Source organism: Dicentrarchus labrax, unplaced genomic scaffold (genome assembly GCF_905237075.1).
Source record: "Dicentrarchus labrax unplaced genomic scaffold, dlabrax2021, whole genome shotgun sequence".
NCBI classification, from domain to species: Eukaryota; Metazoa; Chordata; class Actinopteri; family Moronidae; genus Dicentrarchus; species Dicentrarchus labrax.
The window spans coordinates 16,523,438-16,548,722 of NW_026136711.1; the positions used below are offsets into that span (position 1 = coordinate 16,523,438).

A 25,285-nucleotide genomic window follows, 5' to 3' on the forward strand; every position below is an offset into this window, starting at 1 on the left:
ATTCCAGCATCAATTATAGCTTGTTTTGCCATAGCTGCCATTATTATTAGTTAGTATTACTACTAAAAAGCATTAGTACAGTTTATTGCTGCATTGAGCATCTAGGTGGACCTTTGGCAAAAACGACCTGTAGGCTCTGATTAATTAATCCAATTAATACAAATACATCCTGGTGAAGAAAGACCAGATTATGAAACCCGAAATCTCAAATTAGGGCCAACTCAAAGTTGTTTTCAGCAGCCAATCAGCTAATAATTTGGTTTATGAAAGTTAAGAACATTTCTGAACGCCCAAGGTGACATCTTGAAATACTTTACCAATGCTTCACAATCCAAAGATACTGATTGAACTATCACAAGGCCTACTAGGCCAAATATTCACATTTGAGAGGCTGGAATCAGTGAGGTTTTGACATTGTTGATTTAAAAATGACTGAAATGCTTAAGTCTTACCATTTGATTCAACATAAACTTACACGTCAGATAGCACACAGGTTTAAACTTCTCCTTAAAGGCAACAAGATGTGTGAACTGCATGGGCTGGGCCATATAGCGGCTCTGTTCATTCATTGAGTAGTAGAGGGGTCGATGCAGCACTTGGATTGTTGTTGTGTAACATGGAGGTCCACGTGAACCGCCAGAAAGCCCACGACAGATTGCCGCCTTTAGACACGCCCACTGCCAGGCGCTGTGTCCAATCACACGGTAGAGACAAATTTAGCCTGTCCAATCACGATGCGGTGGGCGTGGCTATACTGCACCGGCCTCACGTTGCACAAATGTGTCAAGCGCTCTGGAGTGGTTGACGGTGTAACTACGTGACTGCAACCTAATTTTTTCAAAATAGTTATTATATGGTCTGGCAATCAATTTGATAGAATTTTGATTTTCGGATATTGAAGCTGAGACACACGTGGAGTCGGAAAGGTAATTATTTCACCACAGGAGAGAAGGTTTGAGCTGTCGTTAGCGATTTGGCTAAGCTAGCTAACCACCTCGCCCACGACAACAACCAGAGAGAACAGTGGATGTAAACAAATGAAGTGTAATTGTTGTCTTGTGTCGCACTCTTACTCTTGTGAGACGGGTATTATGTGGTTTTAGGCGCATGCTTTACATCTCCATGCAGTAAAAAAATGCTGTAACTAGTGTAGAGTAGTTTATATTGCTAATATGTTCGCTAAATAACATGTCTGCCATAAGTCAGGGGGTTGCAGTTAACGAGTGGCGCTTAGCGAGTTATTAACACACTGCAGCTAATGTTGCTCTCATACGGCTGCATTGCGTGAATAATGAGTAAAGTTATCCTATTAGCTAACTTAATACACTAGTAAATAAGCTATCAGTTCATATTACACTGTACGCTTCTGGCCTTACAGTTACTGGATTAATTTATGGCCACATTCTGTATTTATATGTGTGTCACAGAATGTCTTTGTGGCAATATACACAGTAATGTGAGTTTAATAATGTCATATAGGCGGTTGTACTTTGGTTGTCAGAGTAGAGTAGTTACTGTCTCTCCTTTAAGCCTAAGCGGTACAGTGGTTACTGAGGTTATTGAGGTTACTAGGTTCATGTGGGGAGGGGGTAGTGAACCATAAAGGGTGTCAGGTTTGTTTTGAGTGTGGATGACTTGTGGGCTGTTGTTGAAGTCTGAAGAGCTTTTCTTAGATCCGGTGGATGAAAGCATAAAAAACAGGTATCAGCGTTGACTTCCTCATTCTCTGCCATATCAGTTTTATTTTTGTATGTTTATTTAGTTGTAATAATAATCTTTTTAGATGACCTATATCTCTACATGTAAGCTGGCTATACTACTTCTGGATCTACTACCACAAAGCCATAAGTATAATCCTTCCGTATTGGCAGGAATTTGGTGTGTATAGGTGTAGTGTGATTCTAGATTTGAGTGTGCCTTTTAAAGACATGATCAACTCCTTGATTGCTTTCATTGCATACATCTACAGTTTAAGAGGACATATTATGATATCAAACAGACATTTTGGGGGGAAAAACAGAAGACTTTCAGTAGACACCAGTCTGCTTGTTTTTCACCACTTATGTATATAATGTGGGAAAAAAGCTTCCTAAAGGTTAATGCTTTCCTCAGATGCCCAACTGCTGACCAAACCAGAAAATCAGGCATTTTAGTGTAACAGTAGGTAAAACACTATTATGCTTGCAGCGCAACATTTTACTACAAGTTGTAGGGCTGGGTGATAATTAATTACTACCATTTATCTCCTTTCAGAAATTATCATTACAAATTATTTTGTAATGATGTGACTACGTCATATTATTATCAAACTGTTCTGTTGTCCAAATTCTGAGCAGGCTGTAATTAAAAACTAACAATTATTTAGTTTTAGTAGTTACACGTATAAAGGGTTTGGTCTCGTGAAAATTATACATCACTGGTGGAACAAAGATCTTTGCTTCGAAACTGCTTTGAAATAGCTTTATTTAATCTGTGATGTTGTTTTCCATGCTGTGAACACATTATTATTGGAACATATCCTCGTTAACATTGTTTTTGGCTGTATCACACACGCAGCCTATCTCCTATGTCTACAAACATCATTAATGTACACAAACCATTAACAGTGTAAAAAATCAACAACTTAGGTTTAGTTTTTTTTCTTGTTATAATCCTTATAATAAATGCAACTAACCTTTTATTTACTTTTGGATCCCAATGTGCTTTGAACAAGAATTCAAACTCGCACATGTCCCCTTTGAGAAGTGGGGGACAAAATTGCAAATTACTAACCTGACTCAGCACCTTGACCTTAGCATGGCCTTATCAGTTCTGTTTATGTGCTGAAAGAATAAGGCAAGGCCAGAGCATTGTACCTGAACAACAGCGAGCATGGTTTTGCGTCTGTGCTTTGCACACACACATTGCACATATAATAGGAGGATAGCTTATACACTCCGAATTGAGCAAGCTGGTTATGTAATCCTGCAGTGACGACCTGTTGAACGACGCAGGATATTTTCACTGGCTCCTGTTTAGTGCCTCTCCGTGCGTCTCCTGTCTCTGTGCCTCACTCGCCTTGTTTCACTGCTATGTGTGAAAGGCATCAACAATTTAGATGTTTTATGTACTGTGTCTGAGTTTAAACCCATTTAGTACGAGTTAGTCTTCGTCTGTAAACATGAAATAGTGTGTGTCACCTCTGAGTGTCTTCAGGGCATTTGAGCTGCATTTCACTTGGAAGAAGATGAGAAAATGTCTCTGTGGGCATCAGCACACATTATTATTGTTTTATTGGTGTTGTGTAAAGAATGGCGTTTGGCAGAGCTGCACTGGTGTTAGGAGTATTGATGGGTGAAATGTGCTCATATGTGTAAATCGTAGATGAAGGGAGTGAGTCAGAAAGCAGTGAGTCAGTTTGATGGTCAGATAGTCCAATAGTATTATATAACTAGGCAGACTGTGTGTGTTGTTCACATTTGAGAAATAAAAAAAAAACACTGTCTCATTGCACAGAACATTTTATTTGTTTATAGTAATGCACCTGTATGTTGTTGTTTTGTTATTTACTTTTACATTTGGAGCTATTGCCACATCAGACAGGGACAAGTTTTAGGCATTTTATTTTGGGTTTACTCTGCTTCAATAGACATTTTTAAAAGCAGGCACAGGTGTAACTTGTTGAATTCCATAGCCATGCCTGGAACTGGCACACCTAAATAAAATGCAGAAATCATTATTATTATCGTTATTAATTACAACTGTGCTTTTCCTGCTTTGAAGTGATACTTTTGCATCACAGCTGTGTCCCAGTTTCATACTACATACTAATTCTAATATGGATTTGAGTTTTCAGTGTTTTCAGACATGTACACTACTGGCTCACAATGCAGTGCACAAAGCAAATGTTACTCACAGCTGCAAAATAAATAGATATATAATAAATTCTGAATGATGATAAGACCAGCTTAGTCCATAAGGACCTTGGAAAACCAAAACATCGTTAGGAGGACATTTTGCTGTCTCTAAAGATTATGGTTGATGCCTGTAAACACAGTACTGTATAATTTCCTTTAAATGCTCAAGTACATTATACAGTATACCATAAAATTAGTATTATATACTCTATACACTCGGTAAGTATGGGAAATACATAAAATACAAGAAAACGAGCAAACTTAGATGTACACATTAACTTATTCAAAATAGAAATTGAGTCATGTTGAAGTTAAGCAAGCTGCTGCCTTATCCCAACAACTTAGTCTTAACAAGAATTTTAAACCCCCTGTTAATAAGCCCATTAACAAAATGATCAGTGATCTTTTAAAGGTACAGTATAATAAGTTACTTTTTATGTCTCATGGCACAAAACAAGCATGATGTGTCTGCAGTGGTTTGAGCAGGTTGCTATGCAGGTATTATCTTGCACTGTGGTTGCTATTGTTGTGAGCAAACCACCAGCCTCTCTTCTTCAACTGGGAAAACATAGAGGACACTGCTATTACCATGTATTACCTTTTTTTATATATCTTTGCCGCTCTTGCCGTTATCTTGATTTATAAGAAGAAGAATATTATTGTTTTAATTCAAAATTCAAAAATCTTTTAACATGGCCCCATACCTCTTAGATAGATTTATTTTTTCACCACCAGCTTCTAGTTCTTCTGTGTTGTGAAATTAAGTCCTGCAAAATTAACTACTACTAAGATACTTTTTCTTATCATCTCCCTTAATTTTCTTTTATCTTGCAGTGTTCAAGGCTGATCCTTACATCCAATTAAACACCTATTAGTTGTCACCACATGGAACCCATTCCCCCTGTTGAACATATGAAGACCCCTACTGACCACTGTAATTGGACAAATTACTATTGATGTGTGACCAAAGTGCGGAGATGCCTGGAGGTGATAGTGGCCCAGATGGGGAGGAGCCTGCGTTTCCGTCAGCAACAGGAGAAGATGGAGTGGAAGAGAGGATGACGTCCGGGCAGCAAGACGGAGGGGTGCAGCACCTGAGGGGGGAGGAGAGCAGAGCTTCAGGTGGGGAAGTCGGGCAGGAAGATGAGGAGATGACTAGCGGATCACATGACCTCTCTTCCTCAGCCAATCACAGCCCTGGTAGCGCCATAGGATCCACCTCAGCTTCAACAAAGAGGTATTTGCCTGATTGCATGTGCTCTGAATTGTATATATTACCACAGCAACCTAAGTCGCTGCCACGTCTCTTTATTCATTACAAACGAGCAGTGGCTTTGTATTTGGGAATATCAATTTGCAGTGAACTTAAGACAAGTGACGATCCCTGGGAAAGATTTGACACCTTTTGCTAACAGTTTACTACAACTAAAGTTTTATTTTTGTAGCTCTGGCCTGTTACAACAATGTACTCACAAAAGTAAAAGCTGAGAACTCGCTGAAGTCAGATGTCAGATGCAGCTTGTAAATAAATCGACTGTTTAGGCTAATTACTGTAGTTACCATTTCTTTTCTTTCTGTTTGCCAGTGCATTGTATTAAGTTAAACTCTTGACTGTGTGTAGTAGTGAGAACGCAGATGGTGGCCGAGGGCAGTCCCACCGAGAGGTGATGATCACAGTGGCTGAGATGAAGAAGAGGCTTCCATCTGACAAACGCAGTCGCAGCAAAGCCAGCACTGTGGAGGCCTTACATTATGCACTCAACTGTGTCAAACAAGTGCAAGGTAACCTGACAACTGGAAACGGTTTTGTTTTTATTTCGAAATCAGAGTAGTGTCACTACCTTTTCTGACATCATCTTGATTCAAATCTGCATGTGTTCGTGTTCCTTTGTAGCCAACAGCGAATACTACAAACTGCTGATGCGAAATGGCCAGGACGAGAGGAGAGATGCCAGTGTTTGCACCCTGGAAGAGTTGGACAGAGTCACCTCTGAACACACCCTTAAAAACACGGTATACATACACACACTCACTCTCACAACACACACTTACACACAACTTACAGTACTGATGCTGCTGCCACTTTTTTGCCCTATTGTGGCTTATATTTATCACTGAAAACACACACACACACTCAGTCATGACAATAGAGGAATTTTTGTCGTTCTTATCTGCAGCAAACACACTTGCATACATACCTGCACAAGTACATTTATTTTTGCCTCACGCCTGGGCGTGTGTGTGAGTGTATGTGTGTTTACTGCTTTTGCGTGTGTCTGTGACTTGGCTCGCTTGTGTGCTTGTGTCTTTCTACATGTGCGTGCGTACGTCTCTCTGTGTCTGTATGTAGGACTCCTTTGTGGTGGTTTTCTCGCTGTCGAGTGGCCGCGTGCTGTACACGTCGGAGCAGGCTCCCAGCATCCTTTGCTGCAAGAGGAAGTTCCTGGAGTCGGCCAAGTTTGTGGAGCTGCTCTTCCACCAAGATGTTAATGTCTTCTACTCGCACACGGCTCAGCCGCATCTGCCACCTTGGAGCAACTCACACACAGGTGTGTTTGGGCACGTTATATTTTTAATAGGTTTTGATTTTTATATGGTTTTCAGTCATTTTAGCTTATATTAGATGGCTTAGCTGAAGAATCTGTTGGTTTGGGGTGCTTGTGTCTAGGGTCCATCATAGTTTTAGTGCAGTTTCCCTAAATATGGTATTTTTATAGGAAAAATGAGATGCTATGAGATTCAGCACCAGTCAGGAAATGTTTTTTACCAGCTCAAAGCTACATTTACCTTTTTAAAATTATAATAATTAATAATTGTTAACAGTACAAACAAATACAAGTGAATAGATTCTAAAAGGTTTCATTTTGTAATACTTATTACACTTAATTTATATAACTGATTTTGAGTCATTGCAGAAATCTGAAAAAAAAACTGTCAGATAACTAACTTTTCTCTGTTCATTGTCTCTGCAGTGGGGGTTCTGTTTGACTGTGCCCAGGTCAAGTCTTTCTTCTGCAGAATCAGGTCAGTATAAATGTTGTATTTTCATTTTATTAAGGATCGTTCCTGTACTGGGCCTCCCGTAAACCTGTGACTTTACAATAATACAATCTCTCTGGGAAAATTGGATGCGGGCAGAAATTCCACAGATTCTTTCAGATTCAGAACATTATCTGGAATTTCCCACAATTACCAGTGTTTACCAAGAGATACTGTATCAGTTAAGCACAGCTGAAAGTCACATTTTAAAGCTCCTCATATATATATTCTTGTAACAAATATATTACTTTTGCAGAAGAAACATGTAGATGTGGCTATTTTGTTTGCATTTGTTCAAATCATGTCCAGTTCAACATACTTTTTCAGTTTTAAATATTAGTTGAGTCCTTTTGGCTTATGTTTACTTTAACATCATAGTAGAAATTGCAAAATTTTCAATTAATGTTTTAGGGGTGGAAAGGACCGTGAGGGGGAGATGCGTTACAACCCGTTTCGGATAACACCCTACCTGCTGAAGGTGCAGGGAAAAGGAAGCCGTGGGGAGGAAGAGGAGCCATGCTGCCTGGCACTAGCTGAACGCATCATCTCTGGATATGAAGGTATAATTATAAGCACCACAAACTGCACACAACTCTAACAGCTTTGCCCAATGAAAAGTAAACACCAAAGCTGTTTATTTACTTTCTTTTTTTGCTTGTGTGTTTGGACACAAAACCTTTGCCAATTTCTAATAGAAGATACTGTATCTATCCAACTTCGTGCATATCCATGCCCACCCCAGAGATGTTTCTGAGAAAGTCGTGAACAAAAACAGTAAATATTATGACTTGAATTACTACCTCTGCGTACCCATACTATTCAGTCATCAGTATGCAGAGGTATTCATGCACGTAAACATGGTAGAAAGATCCCTGTGACATGTCGCTGACATTGATATTATTTGCAGCTCCTCGCATCCCCTTGGACAAGCGCATCTTCACCACCACACACTCCCCTGGCTGTGTGTTCCTGGAGGTGGATGACAGGTCAATACACACACACAAACATGTGCACAATCAGAGTTTACGTAGAGCTTATAAAATGGCAATGTATTGATGAAGCTAATTTGATGGTTACTGTGCGCAGGGCTGTGCCGTTGCTAGGATACCTTCCTCAGGATCTGATTGGCACGTCGTTGTTGACTTGTATTCACCCAGACGACCGCCCTCTCATGCTGTCTATGCACCGGAAAGGCAAGTGTTGAGCAACGATAAATATTTTTTATTATGAAGTTTGAAACAAGACCTTTATTAGTATAGTGGGATCAAAATCTGACATACTGAGCATACTATATATCAGTTGCATACCACAATATTGCTCATCAAATCGAAAGTGACCCCAACAATATCGTATGCTATCGTATTAAAGTTGTCTTGTTGACAACTTGAGTTACAACATTTTAAAAACTTGATATATATATATATATATATAATATAATATATATATATATATATATATATATATATATAGTTATAGTTATAGTTATTTTCAAAGTTACAACCAATAACACAAATAATTACTTAATCCTAAATTTGGATCCAACTAAGGTTTCACCCAGTCTTGTTTGTAGTGACCGATCAGTCATACAGTCTACCACATCTTCACCTCTCTTGTTGCTTTTTCTCTCAAACTCTTCATGCTATGTGTAGTGTTGAAGTATGCGGGCCAGTCTCCGTTTGAGCACTCCCCGGTGCGTCTGCGCTGTCAGAATGGAGACCACATCACCTTGGACACCAGCTGGTCGAGCTTCATCAACCCCTGGAGCCGCAAGGTGGCCTTCATCATTGGACGGCATAAAGTCAGGACGTATGTAGCAACGGCACAAACTCAGAACCACACAAAGACAAAATTTAAAAAGTGTTACATTCTCAAATAAAGTCTGTTCTATATTTCTATATGCTCAGTTAGGGGGGGTTTGGTATTTGCAGGGTCTGTCCTATAATCCACCTGTTGCAGCGCTGTTGTTGCTAAGAGACTTATTAAATCAAATTACCTAATAAATATGATGTCACTCTGGTCTCGTGTTTTGTCACCAGGAGTCCACTGAATGAGGATGTGTTTGCTGCTCGGACTATGGATGATATTCCAGTCACTCACGAGGAAATAAAAGATCTGCAAGCAAAGATCTACAAGCTTTTCCTGCAGGTCATTATTCCAGTGCTGAAAACAAATGTAGCATTCATATTTTTTCATCATTTATCAATAGAAAAGATCAAATGTTTGCAGGTCATGAATACGAAAATGTACTTGCCTGTTTATGATTGAAAATCACAGGACAACATTTTTTTTTACCCCTTTTTATTACCTAACAAGATAATAGATTGATTGATTGATTGATTGATTGATTGATTGATTGATAGTGAAAGAAAGATTCAGTCCTTGACCACATACATACGTACGAACATTTGCAGACTCTAAGTGGGCTTCTCTGTTGCACACACACACATATCTCTTATGCTGTTTTTTGTTTTTCTTTCTGTTTGTGTGTCAGAGTTTCTCTGTTGCCTTCACATCTTTGTGTCTCTTCTCCACAGCCGGTCCATAACAATGGTTCCAGTGGTTATGGCAGTTTGGGAAGTAACGGCTCTCATGAGCACTACATCAGCGTAGCCTCTTCAAGTGACAGCAATGGTAACCTGTGGGAGGACTCACACCGAGAACCGGTGAGAATCACAGCAACATCTCAGGCCAGGAAGCCAGTGGTAACCCTGCTGCCAAGGTGACTAATGCTGATAAATTGTATGTGTGTTATTGCAGATGACTCTGCAGCAGATCTGTGCTGATGTGAATAGAGTCAAGAGTTGGGGCCAGCAGGCTTATCTGGGTTCCAGCCACAAAATTGCTCTTCTTGGCAAACCTGCCACAGGTAATGAAGCCCCACACATACAGAATAGAAAACATAAAACTATTGGGTTTAAATGTGAAAATGTTTTAATATTGGTTAAAATGACCCTTCATTCCCACAGCACGTATGCCCCCGGCAGCCTCCAACCCCGAGGTCAGAGATCATGAAGAAAGCAGGAAGCAAACACACATTCCCTCCTATCAGCAGATCAACTGTGTTGACAACATCATCAGGTGTGTGTGATGGCAGCATCATCAGGCCACTCTTAGATCCCTTCAGTTTATTATGTGCTAAAGCACCTAAATCCTGTCACACTATTAATTGTGTTTATGTGCCTGTGTGTGTGTATTCCAGGTTTTTGGAGAGCTGTACAGGTCCAGCCCTTAAGCGGAAGAGTGACTCTCATTCCCTGGCCACCTCTTCTTCTTCATCCTCTACCTCAGAAGACGACAAGCCTGCTGGAGTCACTGACACGGCTCAGGCTAGCTCAGATGGTATAAACACACCACATACACCACCCAGTTTACTTCCCGGTTATATTTGCGTAATATTTCATAAAATGCCATGCAGAAGCAACATGTTATTCATCTTGTTTCTCCTCACTTTCCAGTGGTTTTGGACAGTGGGGTGTCAGTAGCCCCTACAGCAGCAGCAGTTGTTGGAGCGCCTCTGACGGACATCACAATGTCTACGAAGGCCATGAGTGTAGTCTCTGTCACCAGCCAGTGTTCGTACAGCAGCACCATCGTCCATGTGCCACAGCCTGAATCAGGTACATAAACATACTCTTATGTCTGTGTGTCAGGTCATGGGAGTCACTCAAATGCTCTCTTGCGACTGTTCTGTAGATCTTACATTTTAATAACCTGCATACGGGAGTTCAGTCTTTATTTAGAACATCTTTGGATCACTGTCACATTGGTAAACTGCCTATTGAACATGTTTTTTCCCTGTGTTCTCCCACAGAGGCCACGGCACTAGAGGACACCCCTATGGGCAGTGAGCCTGCTGATGCTGCTCCGACCCCTGTCCGTCCTGCACCGAGCCCCGCCGCTGAGGAACGAAGGTTTATAGGTCTCACCAAGGAGGTGCTGTCAGCTCACACCCAAAAGGAGGAGCAAGAGTATGTGGATCGATTCCGCCATCGCATCCTCCAGAGCCCCTACAGCTCCTACCTGCAGCTGGACAACAGCTCTATGGCTCACTCCCACCACCCAGGTATGTACCTTACTTGTATGTATGTACTAAAATAACAACTACACATGTGGAGTTAGTCACTGCTGAATATAAATTTTAAAGGATATTTCAGCACTTTTAAAGAAACTAATTTTGCAACCTGTGTCCATCTCACAATAGGCGACTACCTACGTCCGCTGAGTGCTGGCGGGTTGAACCGCTCTCGGAGAGGGAAGCCCAGACACAAGCGCCCTAAACCCCAGGGTTCCTCAGACAGCTACGCTTCCCCACCTGGCCCTCCTCACAGAGTCCCCAATTCCTCCTGGCCCTCCTCAGAGTCCTCCCAGCCCCAGATGGGGGCGCCCTACAGCCAAACATCCCAACTCCAGGCGCCATTTTTCCCCATGATGGCGACCCAGCCTGGCCCGGAGCATACGCCCAGACCACAGCAGCTGCCTGTAGCGAGCCCTGTAGTACTACAGCCTCCTGACCAAACCCAGTTCAGCTACAACTTCAACATCATGCCGTCTCCTCAGACCCTGCAAGGCATGCAGCCAATCCAGATGGAGCCCATTCAGAATCTGCAGAATATACAGAACTTTCACAACCTGCAGCCCATGGCTCAAGCTCAGACCATCAACCCATACATGGCTCCAGTCATGGCTGTCATCCTGCCCAACTACCAAACTTTCACTCCAGGTTACCCTTCCATTTACCCACCATCCGCTCCTTCCATGCTCCCCCAGGCACCCATCACCATGACAGGCTTTGCCCCTAGCAGTGCCGCCTTCCCTCAGCCCTTGTTCCAAGCCCAGCCTGGCCCCCAAACTCAGACCCCCCTGGGCCCTCTGCTCTGCTCACCCAGACCTAGCTCCTCTATCGGGGAGGAGGAGGAAGAAGCCGGGCCTCGTGCTTTATTCTCCAGCTCCCGCTCGAGTTCTCCACTGCAGTTGAACTTGCTGCAGGAGGAGCTGCCAAAGCCGAGTGAAGGGCAGAGCAGCACCGGGCACAACCACGCCGAGAGCCTCCACGAAAAACATGCCAACGAGGTGAGACTGCTGTTTCCTGTCAAAACCTTTACTTTCTTACTGCTCGTTTCTTCAAGTTTTAAACAAATACAACTATTATCATGCTCTCAGTAGATACATTATACTGTCATATGTACCTAGTATAAGTTGGTATACAGCACATAGCTCTCCAGTTTTATTCACAGCATAAAAAATTGGTTGTGTTCTGACTGTTAAAGCTTTGCCTTGATCAGGGTGAGAACCCCAGTGATTCTGGGAACCATGATGCCCAGTCTACATCAAGTGAGCTGCTTGACCTGCTGCTGCAGGAAGATGCCAGGTCAGGGACCGGCTCCAACGCCTCAGGCTCTGGGTCAGGGGAGTCTGGAGGCTCCCTGGGATCTGGGTCTGGATCTGGCTCTAATGGAACCTCCACCTCACACACTGGTAAGAGAGAAAACACACATACATTCAACACACTTAAACACTTTCCACTCACTTAGCAATATTTGTTAAACCCAGTCTGGATAAAATTGTAATGTTATATTATATATATTATGTGTTTACAGCTGGCAGATAATATTTCTAATATCACAAAAACATTGTGCCTCTAAAGGTTTTGGAACATTGCAAATGAGTATAACAATCGAATTATAAAAAAAACATCTGAAAAAAATAATGCAAGGAGCAACAGTTTCACTTAATAGTAGGCTGAAGTGACTTATGCAGAGCTCTCGATGGCTTACAGGCAGCAGCAACAGCAGCAAATACTTTGCCAGCAATGATTCATCAGACACATCACGCAAAGCCCGCAAGAGCCAGGAGGCACCGACAGAGCACCAACACAGCTTCGACACTCGGGTGGAGAGCTCACTGTGGAGCATTATCCAGCACACGCCCGAGCATGTCATGATGACGTACCAGATCCACACCAGGTACACACTCAAGACCACTCTTAACTGTTCCCAGTCCACTCATGATGAACTCAAATAAAATGTCAGTTTGCATTGATGTGTGGCCAGAGCATCATACTTCAAAGGTTCAATCTACACTGAGCACTGGGTTTTCCTTTTCTTCCCTGTGTAGATGAGTCACTTCATCCTCACAGTGATTTGCATTGGAATTTTTTTACCTTGTTATTTTCAAAAGGTTTTTGGATTTTTTGATGATAAACCTTTTTAACAAAATCTACCAGTATACTCTGTTTAGTATATTTTTAAGTGTATTGTCACATTTTAATAATTAATTTAATTTTAAATTCTCAAAGAGATTCAGCATTAATCTGTTCCACTGTTTGGTGACTTTAAAAGACATTAAACAACTGCATTCCTTTATTATGTCAAAAGTCAAAACCTTTTCAACTGTTGAGGTCAAAGCTCTTTGAAGCAGCTGCTTTGAAACCACAGAAGGATTAGCATTTTTAATACATTTAAGCCTTTTGGGGCTTTCCATCATTTTAATGATTTTCTGTGACACCATATGGCTGCTTGACAGTTGTTTGATGACTCTGTTGCCTCTCAGATTCCCTTGATTGTAACATTGCAGCATCGCTACTGTTTTTTTTTTCTGAACAATCAATGTGTGTCTTCATTTGTCATTCCTCACACCAGACACTAGTGCTAGTGAGGGTAGCTACTTTAGGCAAAGGTGAACTTGAGCTTTATGGGTGCCCTCTGCTGATTTGATTGTGTAATATGACATTGTCTTATCCTTCAATGTAAGACAATCCAACCTTATTTATGTGTAATTTCCTCAAACAAAATGTGTGTGTTTTATATTTGTAAGATTTATGCAAGATGGTATTTTTTCATTTAACCATGTCATTAAACATTATATTGTGATTATTGTGACAGATATTGCGATTAACGATTATGTGGGAATGATCATGTTTGCATCACAAATGATTAACATATTGTACTTGGCCATATTGCCATTTGGATAATATTTCCATATATATATTCCTAATTTAACCCTTTGTGTTTGCCCTGTATCTTCTCCAGGGACCAGAATAAGGTGTTGGCAGAGGACAGGGAGAAGCTTCGGGTGCTCCAGCCCCTCCAGCCCTGGTTAAGCCAGGAGCAGAGAGAGGAGCTGGCTGAGGTCCATCCCTGGATCCAACAGCACACTATCCCACAGGAGATCGACACACAGGTTGGGATCTCCAATCCCACGCACTCACCACAAACATATTAATTTTTCCTCTCACCTGAGCACACGTTTAATGTATCTTTGTGTCTCACAGGGTTGTGTGAGTTGCAGCGCAGGTGTAGGGGTCGCCCACTCCCCTCACCCTCCTGCCCCCGACAGCTCATCCCCTCTGGAGAGCCCTCAGCAGGACTCAATCGGACCTGTGGTGGACACTTGAGAGACCTGGAAGCCAAGAGAACCAAGCACCCAGATTACAGCGAACCAGCCCTGCCAGAAAAACCTTGACAAATCCCACCATGCATTTCTTCTGACCAATCTGGAGGAGTGGGTCCCTGTGCTTTAGTTTGAAGTTTAACATGTTTTGTAAAGGTATCAGTGGCTGGACCAGGCCCTGAGGAACACAGAGGCGAGAGCAACAGGCATTTTTACTGTCATTTTCTCTTAGTAAGCCTAATGTGACTGCCTTTATTGGACCATAAATATTATACCTCTCTACTTTTTGTGTTTATAGACCCCTGTAGGTGTTTAGTTTGTATTTAAGATATTTTTGGCACCATGAGCCACTCGATATAGGATGCCATGGTTACTGCCCCTGAACATTAGCACTGTGTACACACACCGGTCTATAGGATGTGTGCAACTGGGTGACAAAACAATGACCGTGCTGGCCCGGGTTTGAGAATCAGAACCCATGTCAGACTCTTCTCCAGATACATGGAGTGCAGGTTGTACGGTGTGTGTACCACATCAACTCCTTCAACTGCATTGTAACCTACCATGATTGACACATGGTAGATTTTTTTGATGGACACTGAGACAAAGACACATGTGCTGCTTTCTGTTTATAATGTTCTGATTATAATCTTGTAAGTTAATTGGTGTTGGAGTGTATTCTCTTATTCCATATGTTGTTTTCCTCTCGACCAGAACATCAGTCTTTATGTTACACTGACTCACAAACAACAGCGAACATATTGATCATTACAAATTCAATTTAGTCAACAAAACACAAGTCCAACCCGATGTCCTAACCTTCCTGTAGCACCACCCAGGATCCTGCCTTGTCCTCACCCTACAGTACCTGTATCTTACCTCTAATTGTAAACTGACACAACGTGGCCCCAATTTTCTTTTAATCCTGGGTTTACTTACTGAATGAATTTCCTCTTAGACTCGTGTTAGCTGTCTGTTTGACCGGCTACATGTGCGCGTGTGTGTCTGTGTGTGAAAGAGGAATTGACTAAACTATTGTAGTTCTGTGAACGTTGTCACATTTTCTTCTCATACTGGATTCAGATTACAGGTTAGCAGGTGTGTGTGTTTGTGTGTGTGTGCGTGTGGGTGCGTGCGAGCCCGTGTGCGCTGACCTTCAATACAGTTGTCCGACAGTGCAAGACAGACCAGGGTTTTCTACCATTTTTAGATTCAAAGTATTACACTACCATGTATTTTATAGAAAAACTACACAAAACAAACTTCACAAAGTGTATAAAAAGCCATTTGTCTTGAATTCAGGGACTGTTTGTGACACAAAGGAATGAATAAATGAACTATGACCTAACATGTACTTACATGTGACTGTCTGTTAAGCACAATACAGAAAACATAAGGAATAGCTATGTTGATGCCCGCTATCATGGATGAAGTTGTACAGTTTACACACCCATCAGTTGCTACTAGTAGGCGTAGACATCAGCAACAAAGCGTGTGCATACCAAACATCTCTTCTGTCCACATTCAGCTAACAAATAATATTTACTGTATGATCATTCACAGTCACTGAAAAACAAAGGAACAAGGTATTTCCTCAAAGCAATCACATGGAATAACCAACTTCAGTTAAACATCAGCATCAACCTTTAATACATGTAAAAAAAGAAATTTTAAAAAAGGCACATTCCACACAATACAGTCTGAGCATCAAAAACATTTGTACATACACTGCTTCGCTGGTCAATGAACATAGAGTTAATCATAGCCTACAGGAAGCTGTACACACTGATAGTAGCGCTTCAGTGGTGCTTCAGCCCACTCGTTTAAGCCGTGATGGATACAAGAGCAAAACAAAGTGAAAATAAAAACATCAATTTGTTTTTGTTTTTTACTTGAATAATGATCAAAGCTGTAATAATTCAAATTCACTCAGTTAACAACGGAGTCAACTTTATTCAACTTATGCACACATTGCTCCTTTATTTAGCCGTCAAGGCTTGGTTAAGCCCCTCTGGGTGGCGCCATTGTGCCGTACACAGAGGTCCAAGTCCAGTCTTTTTTTAGGTTTAAGTACAATGAAAGAAAACAAAATCTGCTTTTCTTTGTCTCTAATACTGACAAGTTGAAAACATGAGGCCTCAGTGTGAGCTGTTTATTTGTTTTTTACAACACTTTCTCTCTTGCTGTCTCTCCTGCCAGGACAGAAGGCAGTGTTTAGTTTAGAGCGCAGCCTCTGGACCAGCCAGTGACTCCAGTTTCACTTTTTGTGATTTCCTCACTTAGAAAATTTCTGCATCTCTGTAAAAAGAAAAGATTTTAAAGTTAAGGAGGATGAAAATGAGAACACTTGTGATAGCTGGCTTTGCAAATGTGTGTTACCTTTGTCAAGGTCGATGACTTTAGGCTGAGAGTTCATGTGGACCTTCTCTTTCAGCAGGTTGTTCTTGTAGTCTAAAAGCACACAGAAGAAACTCTAAATACACACACAGTAGAGACAAAATACACTCATTTATTTACACTCCACTCTTTCTTCTAACTCACCAAGTCTTCTCTCCTCCTGGCTGCACACATTCACTTCGGCAACGTCCATCTCAAACTCCTCCGAGCTACTGTGACTTCTGCTGGACCTATGAGATGAAGAAAGAGACATGTAGTGTATGTTTAAAGGTAAGACGGTGATTGTGTGTGTGTGTGTGTGTGTGTGTGTTAGTGTCGCTCACCTCATGGATGTCTGTGGATAAAACTCTGAAAACACAAGAAAACTAGATGAGATTCAGAAATGTATTAAAGTAAACCACGCATAGTCAGACTTAAGTACTGCAGGTCAGACCTTTGGTTCTACGTCTGCGTGTGATGAGGATGATGATGAGGATTATGAACGCCAGGAGCAGGAAGGAGGTAAGGACATAGCCCAGCGGCAGGAGAAAGTGGTGTCTCTGGTCAGGCAGAATAACGTTGATGACTGGAGGTGATTCAGCCTTAGTGGTGTCTGAGTAATACAGAGAACACAACAGTCAGCATTTGGCGCTCCTCTGTTCTTCATCTTTTCTCGCACAAACAGACCAATGTGTCATCCTGAGGTGTACAAATGTAATAAACAAGACCAGACCTTACATTGAACAGACATTACACACCTCGTGAGTAACACAAAAACAATCAATTTAGTCCATTAATAACTCTCACTTCTTGTATCTGTTCACTCCCATCTGGAGGCACTTTCTGTGGCTTTGCAGATTGTCTAAACTTTTACTTAGAAACATGAACTTGAAACATCTTCAAACAAAACTGTTCAAAGCTTTCATATGCTCATGTGCTAAACCTGCATTTGTACATTTTTCATCCGGTATAAAGATATATATATATATATATATATATATATATATATATATATATATATATATATAAGATATAACTGCCATTTAAGTCCCTATAGGTTTAATATTCTCTTTCACACTCATAAGAACATATTTAGGGGCACCCCCGTAGTTCACCTGGTAGCCATGAGCGCCCGCGTTCTATTCTAGCCAGTGGCCCTTTATGGCATGTCATCCCCTTTCTCTCTCTCTCTCTCTCTCTCTCTCTCTCTCTCTCTCTCTCTCTCTCTCTCTCTCCTTTTCCTGTCTACATTTGGCTGTCACTATCCATTAAAGGAACAATGGAACACTTTTAGCCACACTAGCAGTGGCTATAGTGATTGCAATGTTGGTCACCACTTTGGTCATGACTGAAATATCTCAACAGCTATTAGAAAGATTGCCATGACATTCAGTGCAGATATTCGTGGTGCCCAAAGGATGAATCATACAGACATTGGTGACACTCTTTTCCTCTTTCCCTCTAGCGAAACCAGCAGGCCATGGTTTTCAATTATCCTGTGATATATCGCAGCATCTCCTGAGCGGACTGGCAATTAATTTTAGCTCAAGTGCTAAATAAGCCGCACAGAGAAGCTAACCTGGATACAAATATGCTTCTGTGATAGTGTGACCAGGTTACTACTGTACTATATGATTATGTCTTCAGTAAACAAGGAAATAATTAAAGAAGGAAAATATTCGCTCTTTAATGTACAAAAAATAGCAAAGGACAATAATATATGTGTTTATGCACCAAACACACTGAAGAAGTGCACTTTTGAACTTCATTTCTGCAAAAAATGAATCTTGTCTTTGTTCCCGGGGAATTCAGTGGTTTGTGTTTAATGTGTGTTTGCAGTGGCTGACAACATCGGATGCTAGGAGACTAACATATGAGTTCACTGGCAGAGATTTCTCTCCAAGCCAAAATCGTTTTCACTCTGTGCATGTGGCTGCATAATATGAGTGTATTTGTGTGTGTGATGCCACGTAAGGTCTAACACCTTGCACATTTTTTATGTTGCTTTTTTTCTACATGCAATAACATTTCCTGGCTGTAAAAATAATTAAAAATGCTGAATGCATTTCAAGGGCAGGGAGAAATAATTAGCCGGTCGGCATTAAGTGATATGTGCGGTTCTGCAGAGTGCTGAGAAGTGGTGGTGGGGTGGGGAAGGGGGCGCCTGGTTTCATTTTGCTTCATTAAAAAAGTGCAAGGCAAGAAGCAGCTGTGGACCTCAGACTCAACATATTTGAGCCAAAATGAGATCCAGACAGAAAGTCATGCTGTGATTTACTTTTCCTGGCAGTAAAACACAGAAAAGTGGGGAGAGGAAGAGGAGTGAAGGAAGGACAGAGCAGGGTGGAACGGAGGAGGAGAGCCAAGGGAGAGGAAGGGGACGGTGAGATGTTTCTATAGACGCTTGACTCGCAAAATGAAGCTAGAAAAGACCTCGCCCGGTGATCCCAAACACAACAACTATCCAGCACATGCAGAGCTGCAGCATACATGAAAACAACATGTTCATTTACATTACAAATCCTCTGATCCTTTTGTTTAGTTTCAAGCCATTTTCTCCTGACTTGTGCCTAGATGGGAACATATGTGTTTGTGTTTAGACTGGCTGCCCAGTCCTCTCCCTCCCCAAACTGCACTGAGAAATAACTCTGATGGGACAGAGGGAAGGAGGGAGGGAGGAAGGGTGACCTACATCTCTTTTACCCCCTTTCATCAACAGACTCCTCGCCCCCCCATTCTTCCTTCTCTCTTTGTGTATCTCCCTCTATCTCATAAACATCTCTGTCTTTACCTCTCAGTCTATTTTTCCCTCTCTGTTGCCAGCTGCAGCGCAGATGAAGCAAACTTCCTGGTCTTGTCCAAAACTTTTACCGAGTTCTCTTTCTTTATAAGCGTGAAAAGCGATGGAGAAGAGTGAGTGAAAGGAACGTAAGGAAAAAAACAAACCTGAGCATGTGTGATCCTCAAAGGAGGAAGAAAGAGAGAGAAGGCAGGTCGGAGGGAAGACAAAGGTGGGGTGAAGAATGTCTCCAGAATGTCAGGAGAGAGCCAAAGTCAACAGGGCAGCAGACAGTCAGAGAGGGCAAAACAAGAGCAGATAAGACGAGGAAATACTGCAGTGGGCTTCTAATGTCTGAGAGTGCAGAGGAAGAAACTCTGCAAACTCACTCCTGTACTGGAGACAAATCAGTTATGCATCTTGTTTCTAGCCAGTAAAATTCCCATGGTGCAATCCTACTGTATTATTACAGCTCTGGGAGTGAAGGATTAATTGTGTGGGCAGAGCTGGACTTCAGTCCAAAGACTGTATCCGAAAGATTCCACCGAAATGAGATCGGACTTGGCACGCTCTTTGACACACACACACACACACACACATACTGACACACACAGATGGACTCGGCCACAGGCATTTCTCATTTATAAACCTCTCTCAATGATTTTCCCACATTGATACATCTGCCATTATCGGCTTTGCTTCAGTTACCTACTGGAAACACAGACACACGCACCAGAAACTCTCTCATTCTCAGAGAATTTGAGGTAGGCAGCTGGCATACCAACATGCCAATCCTCCCTAATGTCTGCTCCCCCTCTCTTCTCATTCTCTTTTCCTCTTTCTAATATGCACTTAGAGAAAGGATTTTTTTTTTTCAGGCAGGTCAAAGAACCGAGAAATGTGAACCAAGCAATTGAGAGAGGAGAAACAGAGAGGAACGCACCGAAAAGAAAGTGGGCGATGCACTAAAGACAAAAACACGACACATACAACTCTCACACACCAAATGTGTGTTAAGTAGTGCCATAAAGATCAAACAGTATATAGATATTGAGAAGAAGGTGAAAGGCGATGAGGGTGAGGTTTGGAGGAGGTTGTGAGGGAGTGCGTGTGGCTTCAGGGGTCTGGCGTCAGACAAGCTGACAGTGCAAGAAAAAATCTCTCATGAAACAAACAGAAAAACTTGAGAAATAATGAGTTCTTTAAAACTCTGTTCCTCTCATCTCTTCTTCCTCTGCTGTTACTTTGCTCTTTGGAGAGCAAAACAAAACGAGTGAAGGGAAGAACAGATGTGTGGAGTTTTCTCCTAATTGTACACATGATAGTTAAAATCCATTAAGTCATAAAACATATGCTCTGCTAAGTCACTCACAATGACCTATAACTAGAGCAGGAAGAGAAATACGTGTTTGTATATTTGTGTGTGTGTGTGTGTGTGTGTGTGTGTGTGTATGTGTGTGTTACCTTTGTCTTCACTGGGCAGTGCTTTTGCTGGCAGGGTGGTCTGAATCACTGGTGGTTCCACTGTGATCTGAAACTCTCTCCTCTCGTGTAGACCACAGTAATGATGGTGGAGGTGGCAGGAATACATCCCCTGGTCTGTGGGCTGCAGACAGTCACACACAAATGTACATCATACTGTATGTCATGTGCCTTCAGATGAAACAATCTGTCTGAGCTCAGAAACACTTAAATGGATTGGTTTGAATGTGCACACTAACACAAGACTGCAATAAAGCTTGTTTAAGATTTGTTTACATCAGTAACCCTGTAATACCCAATTCATTTGGAGGTGGTCTGCCTAAAATAAACTATTTGTGACAGTTTGTTATTTTGATAAATGTACCCAAAGTTTTTAAGAATGTGTGACATTGATTGCCAACAGCTTTGAAGGCAGGCAAATGGGCAGGCACCCACAGGTAATGGAGTAAATCAAGCCTGTGTTGTCAGATATAGCAGACAACATGAGAATCCACTGTCTTACCAGGAAAACAGATTTTATGTTACATTACTTCTACCCTTTACAGCATAAAAGAAGAAGTAAATGGCTCTGACAGTCAGTGTTGCCTTTAGCTGCCTGGAAAACTGGCCCCGTTCCACAGTATGGTTGTTAACCCCCAGAGCTTCCTGAGCCTGTATTTAACCTAAATGTTCTGATTCATGGGCCCTATCAAACAACGCCGGGACCCTAGAGATCCCTAAAACATGACTGTTAACTTTTCTCCGCTTGTTATTTCTACAAATGGGACAGGCGGAACAGTAGAAAGTCCTTTTGGACTTGGATCTTGTATTGTTTGTTATGGTACTGTTGTTGATGTGATTGCTCAACTTACTGTGGCTACCATTTTCCCAACTGAACAATAAAGTGTGCCTTGACAAGAGCTGAATTATTAATGAAACTTCCATGTGTTCTGGAAACACTGTATACATGTACACACAGGCATACACGTATTTGTAAACACTTTTATCCAAAGTGCATGGGGGCACACGTTTAGAGTTATGGTGACCCTGGTGGGAAGTCTACCTCTTCCCACTGCAGTATATTTTTAATATGTGTACTAAAACTATCAGGCTCCTGTGGTGTGTTCTGTTAAGTTACTCTCCTTTTTACACACCTGCAGATCAGATATGGAAAGCGAAAAGTCTCCCTCTGAGAAGGCTCGGCTGCTGATGTTCATCTTCCTCTGGAGGAACAGCGGCCCATAGCTACGCTGCTCCCCGGAGGCGTACAGATCCACTAGCCTGTCAGCACGGTCGTGGCGGACCCCTGGAGACTGACGGTCCCAGTGGACCACCTGGAAACCACCAAGGTAGGGAAGAGAGTTATATTTTTCAGTCAGTGGCACGTAATCCCTCTAAATTAAAAGTAAATCTAGAGTGACGTTGAACCTCCAAACAAGCTCATGCACTACACACACCTGCTGGTCCTCCTCCTCCTCGCTCCAGTCTGTCCACACATTGCGTCGGTTGATGCAGGGCAGCACCACGGTACTGCCAAGCAGCACCACATACACCGCCTTTTGTCCATCCCAGAAGCGTTGTTCTTTACGACCTTTATGGTAAATGTGCAAAAAAGATAAACCAAGTGAGCTTCAAAAACTGCTACGTGTGGAAGATGTTGATATTTGGGACAGTGTGATACATACGTGACTTAGTGACATTGAGCTGTACTCTGACTGTCTCGTACAGGTGGCAGTAGAGATGGTGGAGGTTACAAGAGTATAGACCTCTGTCATTCATTGTCACGTCTGTCATCACATGCAGAAACACAAAAAAAATAATTAGTGATAAATTTAGGTAATACATGATAGTGAACACTATTTCACCTTTATCAGTTTCTTTGTCAAAATTACATCATTAGCACATGAAGTCAGTTGAGAGCTGGGCTTCTTCTGATTGGTGCAGTCAGGTGTTTGTGAGGCTCTGACAGCGTTTTCAGTTGTTTAACTTCAGCTGTTGGAAAATAAATCATGACAGACAAGCAACAAGCAAGCGCAGATGTTTTACGAAAAGGATCATCTACATTCTCCAATGATGTTGCTTTTGGTGCATTCAAGTGCTTGTGGGAAGCTCCAACATTCACACAACACCACCATTGATAGTTGACTCCAAATGGAGAAGTTTTGCAAAAGTTTTGACAGGTTTTACAACAGTAGTGGGCCATCTCGCCTGAAACAAAGACCTCCTCTGTTAACCTCATAAAAATTAACCCACATTTATGAAATCAAAGATTGTAAAATGACTATTGTGTATGCTGTCTGTCTAAAATGATCATGTGATGAGATTTCCTTGGGCAAGCTGACCTTCTTTCCAAATGTATTACTTTAGCAATAGTGCAACTTTACTGGTATGAAAACTGAATCTTAAGTCTAATTATATGGTTTGAAAATGGCTGACAGGTTTAGGCAATCTGGTGCTATTAAGGACATCATTGTAAAGTCAAAGACAGTGAATGTGACCTTTGATGACCAGGGAGAAGTTTCCATCCTTGAAGGCCGTTTGGCTGAGGCCGACCCTGCCCAGGTTGTAGGAGTTGTAGATCCTCTGGTCCCCCGCAGAGAACATGTCCAGCACCCTCTCCATGGCGTAGTCCGGACGGGCCCGGTACAGGTCCCAGTGGACCACCCTCTGCCTGTCCCTCACCCTGTCCCTGGTCCACACCATGCGGCCGCTCACACACTGCAGCACCACCCTCGACCCAGCGGGGGCGCTCACATTGTACCCTGCCACCACCACGCTGCTGCTGCTGTCAGACTGACCTGACACTGATGGACAGAGAGGGTGTATAGTTTTACCCACTGAGACATTAAGCATTTACTAAATCCCTGAACTGAAACACATAGATTTGAATCACAAAGAGAAACATACCTGCAGTGAAAAGGCAGGCCACAGGGACTGAAATAGAAACAGTAAGGAAAGTGAACAGGATAATCACTTAAACACACCAATGCATGTTGTGTTTAAAAGTCTGCTGTTGGAATAAGACTCTCTAAAGTCTATAAGATTAAACCACAACTGAAGTTTGTTCAATTAATACAATTTAAGGTTGCAATACAGTTGCAAAGGAGCCCAACAACAGACAATTTACTGCAGGTGTTTCTAAGAAAACTAAATATGAGTAATTGAAAACAATAGTGGAAACTCTTTGACTAATATCCATAGTGTGCAGTTGAGTAAATGACTGTCTTTCACTGTCTTGATGCTGACTCAGTCAAACTCATCTGACAGGAATGTGTCTGTGTGAGTGTCAGTGTGAAGTATGAGGTGGCAGGAGGGAAAACATCGACTCTGGCTTTAATATTAGTCTGTAAATATTCAGAGAAATTATTTCTGTCCCTGCTTGGGAGCAAATTAACTGTCATATTTTTCCAAAACTTTAAATAAGTTTAGTAATTTCAAACTCTTAAAATATGTAGCTGAATCCATCAAACACAAAAAATGCAACCAATTTTAACCTAATTTTGGCTCTAATAGGCTACTTTTGAAAATATCACTGATGTTATGGACGTATACTCGGAGATGCATGTATAACAATGCTGCAGCAAACAAACTCCAGCCTACTTACTGTGGATCAAGAGGAGAGCCTGCAGAATGATGTCCTCCCTCTCGGTCTTCATGTTTTCAACGTTAATGGAGCGGAGACTTGTCAAGGCTGTACACCTGAGAGGACCTGAGAGTTAGAAGACACGTATGGTGTATCCATCCGCATCAGCAGCAGCAGCAGGACTTGATTTGGTCAGATTTCAGAGTTTGAAGAAAAGCAACGCCACGTTAGGGCTTGAGTACAGAACCAAAACTGAACTGATCCCACCCGGGAAATGAAACCCGACACCACCACCGGCCTGCATGTACATCCCCTCTGCTCTTAAAACCCACATCTTAACTTACAACAGAACAACATCTCAAGAGAGAGATTCGCAAGGACAAACTGTGAATGGCGCATGTCTTTCTTTCTCATTTATCTTGCTTGTATAGTGTATGTACTGACTGAACCAACCTGTTCAAAACTAACTTTTAATTCACCAAAAGTGACTGTATGAAGTTTAATTATGAATAGTAACAGGGCAGTTAGTATTAGCAGGATTATTGTATTATGTGTGTTCTTTATATACTTGTACGCTGCATTTCACTGCCAAATACTGAACTTTACTTCTTATGCTACACACACACACACACACACACACACACACACACCTTTATACTTGCTTATACCTTATACTTTTACTACCCAAAGCAATAGTAGTATAAATAAAAGTAATACAATTGGCTCCACGTTAAGAAGCCAAACCATTAAAATGTGTAGCCT

The 25,285-nt window shown here is 41.8% G+C and overlaps 2 protein-coding genes across 3 annotated transcripts; one reads left to right on the forward strand and one right to left on the reverse strand.

The window, feature by feature from the left end:
• Positions 1–757: 757 nt before the first annotated feature.
• Positions 758–15,672, forward strand: per3 (period circadian clock 3). Of its 2 annotated transcripts, none has more exons than XM_051413854.1 (22): positions 758–926; positions 4,731–5,133; positions 5,518–5,678; positions 5,791–5,909; positions 6,247–6,445; positions 6,869–6,920; positions 7,347–7,495; positions 7,843–7,921; positions 8,022–8,128; positions 8,585–8,741; positions 8,972–9,080; positions 9,470–9,598; positions 9,693–9,801; positions 9,902–10,013; positions 10,135–10,274; positions 10,391–10,552; positions 10,747–10,998; positions 11,137–12,005; positions 12,203–12,410; positions 12,712–12,898; positions 13,964–14,114; positions 14,206–15,672. In XM_051413854.1, exons 2-22 carry the CDS (start codon positions 4,853–4,855, stop codon positions 14,326–14,328), a joined length of 3,855 nt encoding a protein of 1,284 aa, XP_051269814.1. In that variant the 5' UTR covers positions 758–926; positions 4,731–4,852; the 3' UTR covers positions 14,329–15,672. The 2 variants fall into 2 exon arrangements, with proteins under 2 accessions (XP_051269814.1, XP_051269815.1); XM_051413855.1 differs by having other exon boundaries at positions 12,218–12,410.
• Positions 15,673–15,945: 273 nt separating this feature from the next.
• On the reverse strand, positions 15,946–24,798 carry LOC127371193 (matrix remodeling-associated protein 8). The gene is made up of 12 exons (XM_051413885.1): positions 24,545–24,798; positions 23,848–23,874; positions 23,439–23,744; positions 22,626–22,727; positions 22,398–22,531; positions 22,095–22,274; positions 20,944–21,085; positions 17,155–17,313; positions 17,045–17,069; positions 16,866–16,951; positions 16,704–16,775; positions 15,946–16,622 (listed from the first exon to the last, which is right to left on the reverse strand). Exons 1-12 carry the CDS (start codon positions 24,594–24,596, stop codon positions 16,600–16,602), a joined length of 1,308 nt encoding a protein of 435 aa, XP_051269845.1. The 5' UTR covers positions 24,597–24,798; the 3' UTR covers positions 15,946–16,599.
• Positions 24,799–25,285: the final 487 nt, after the last annotated feature.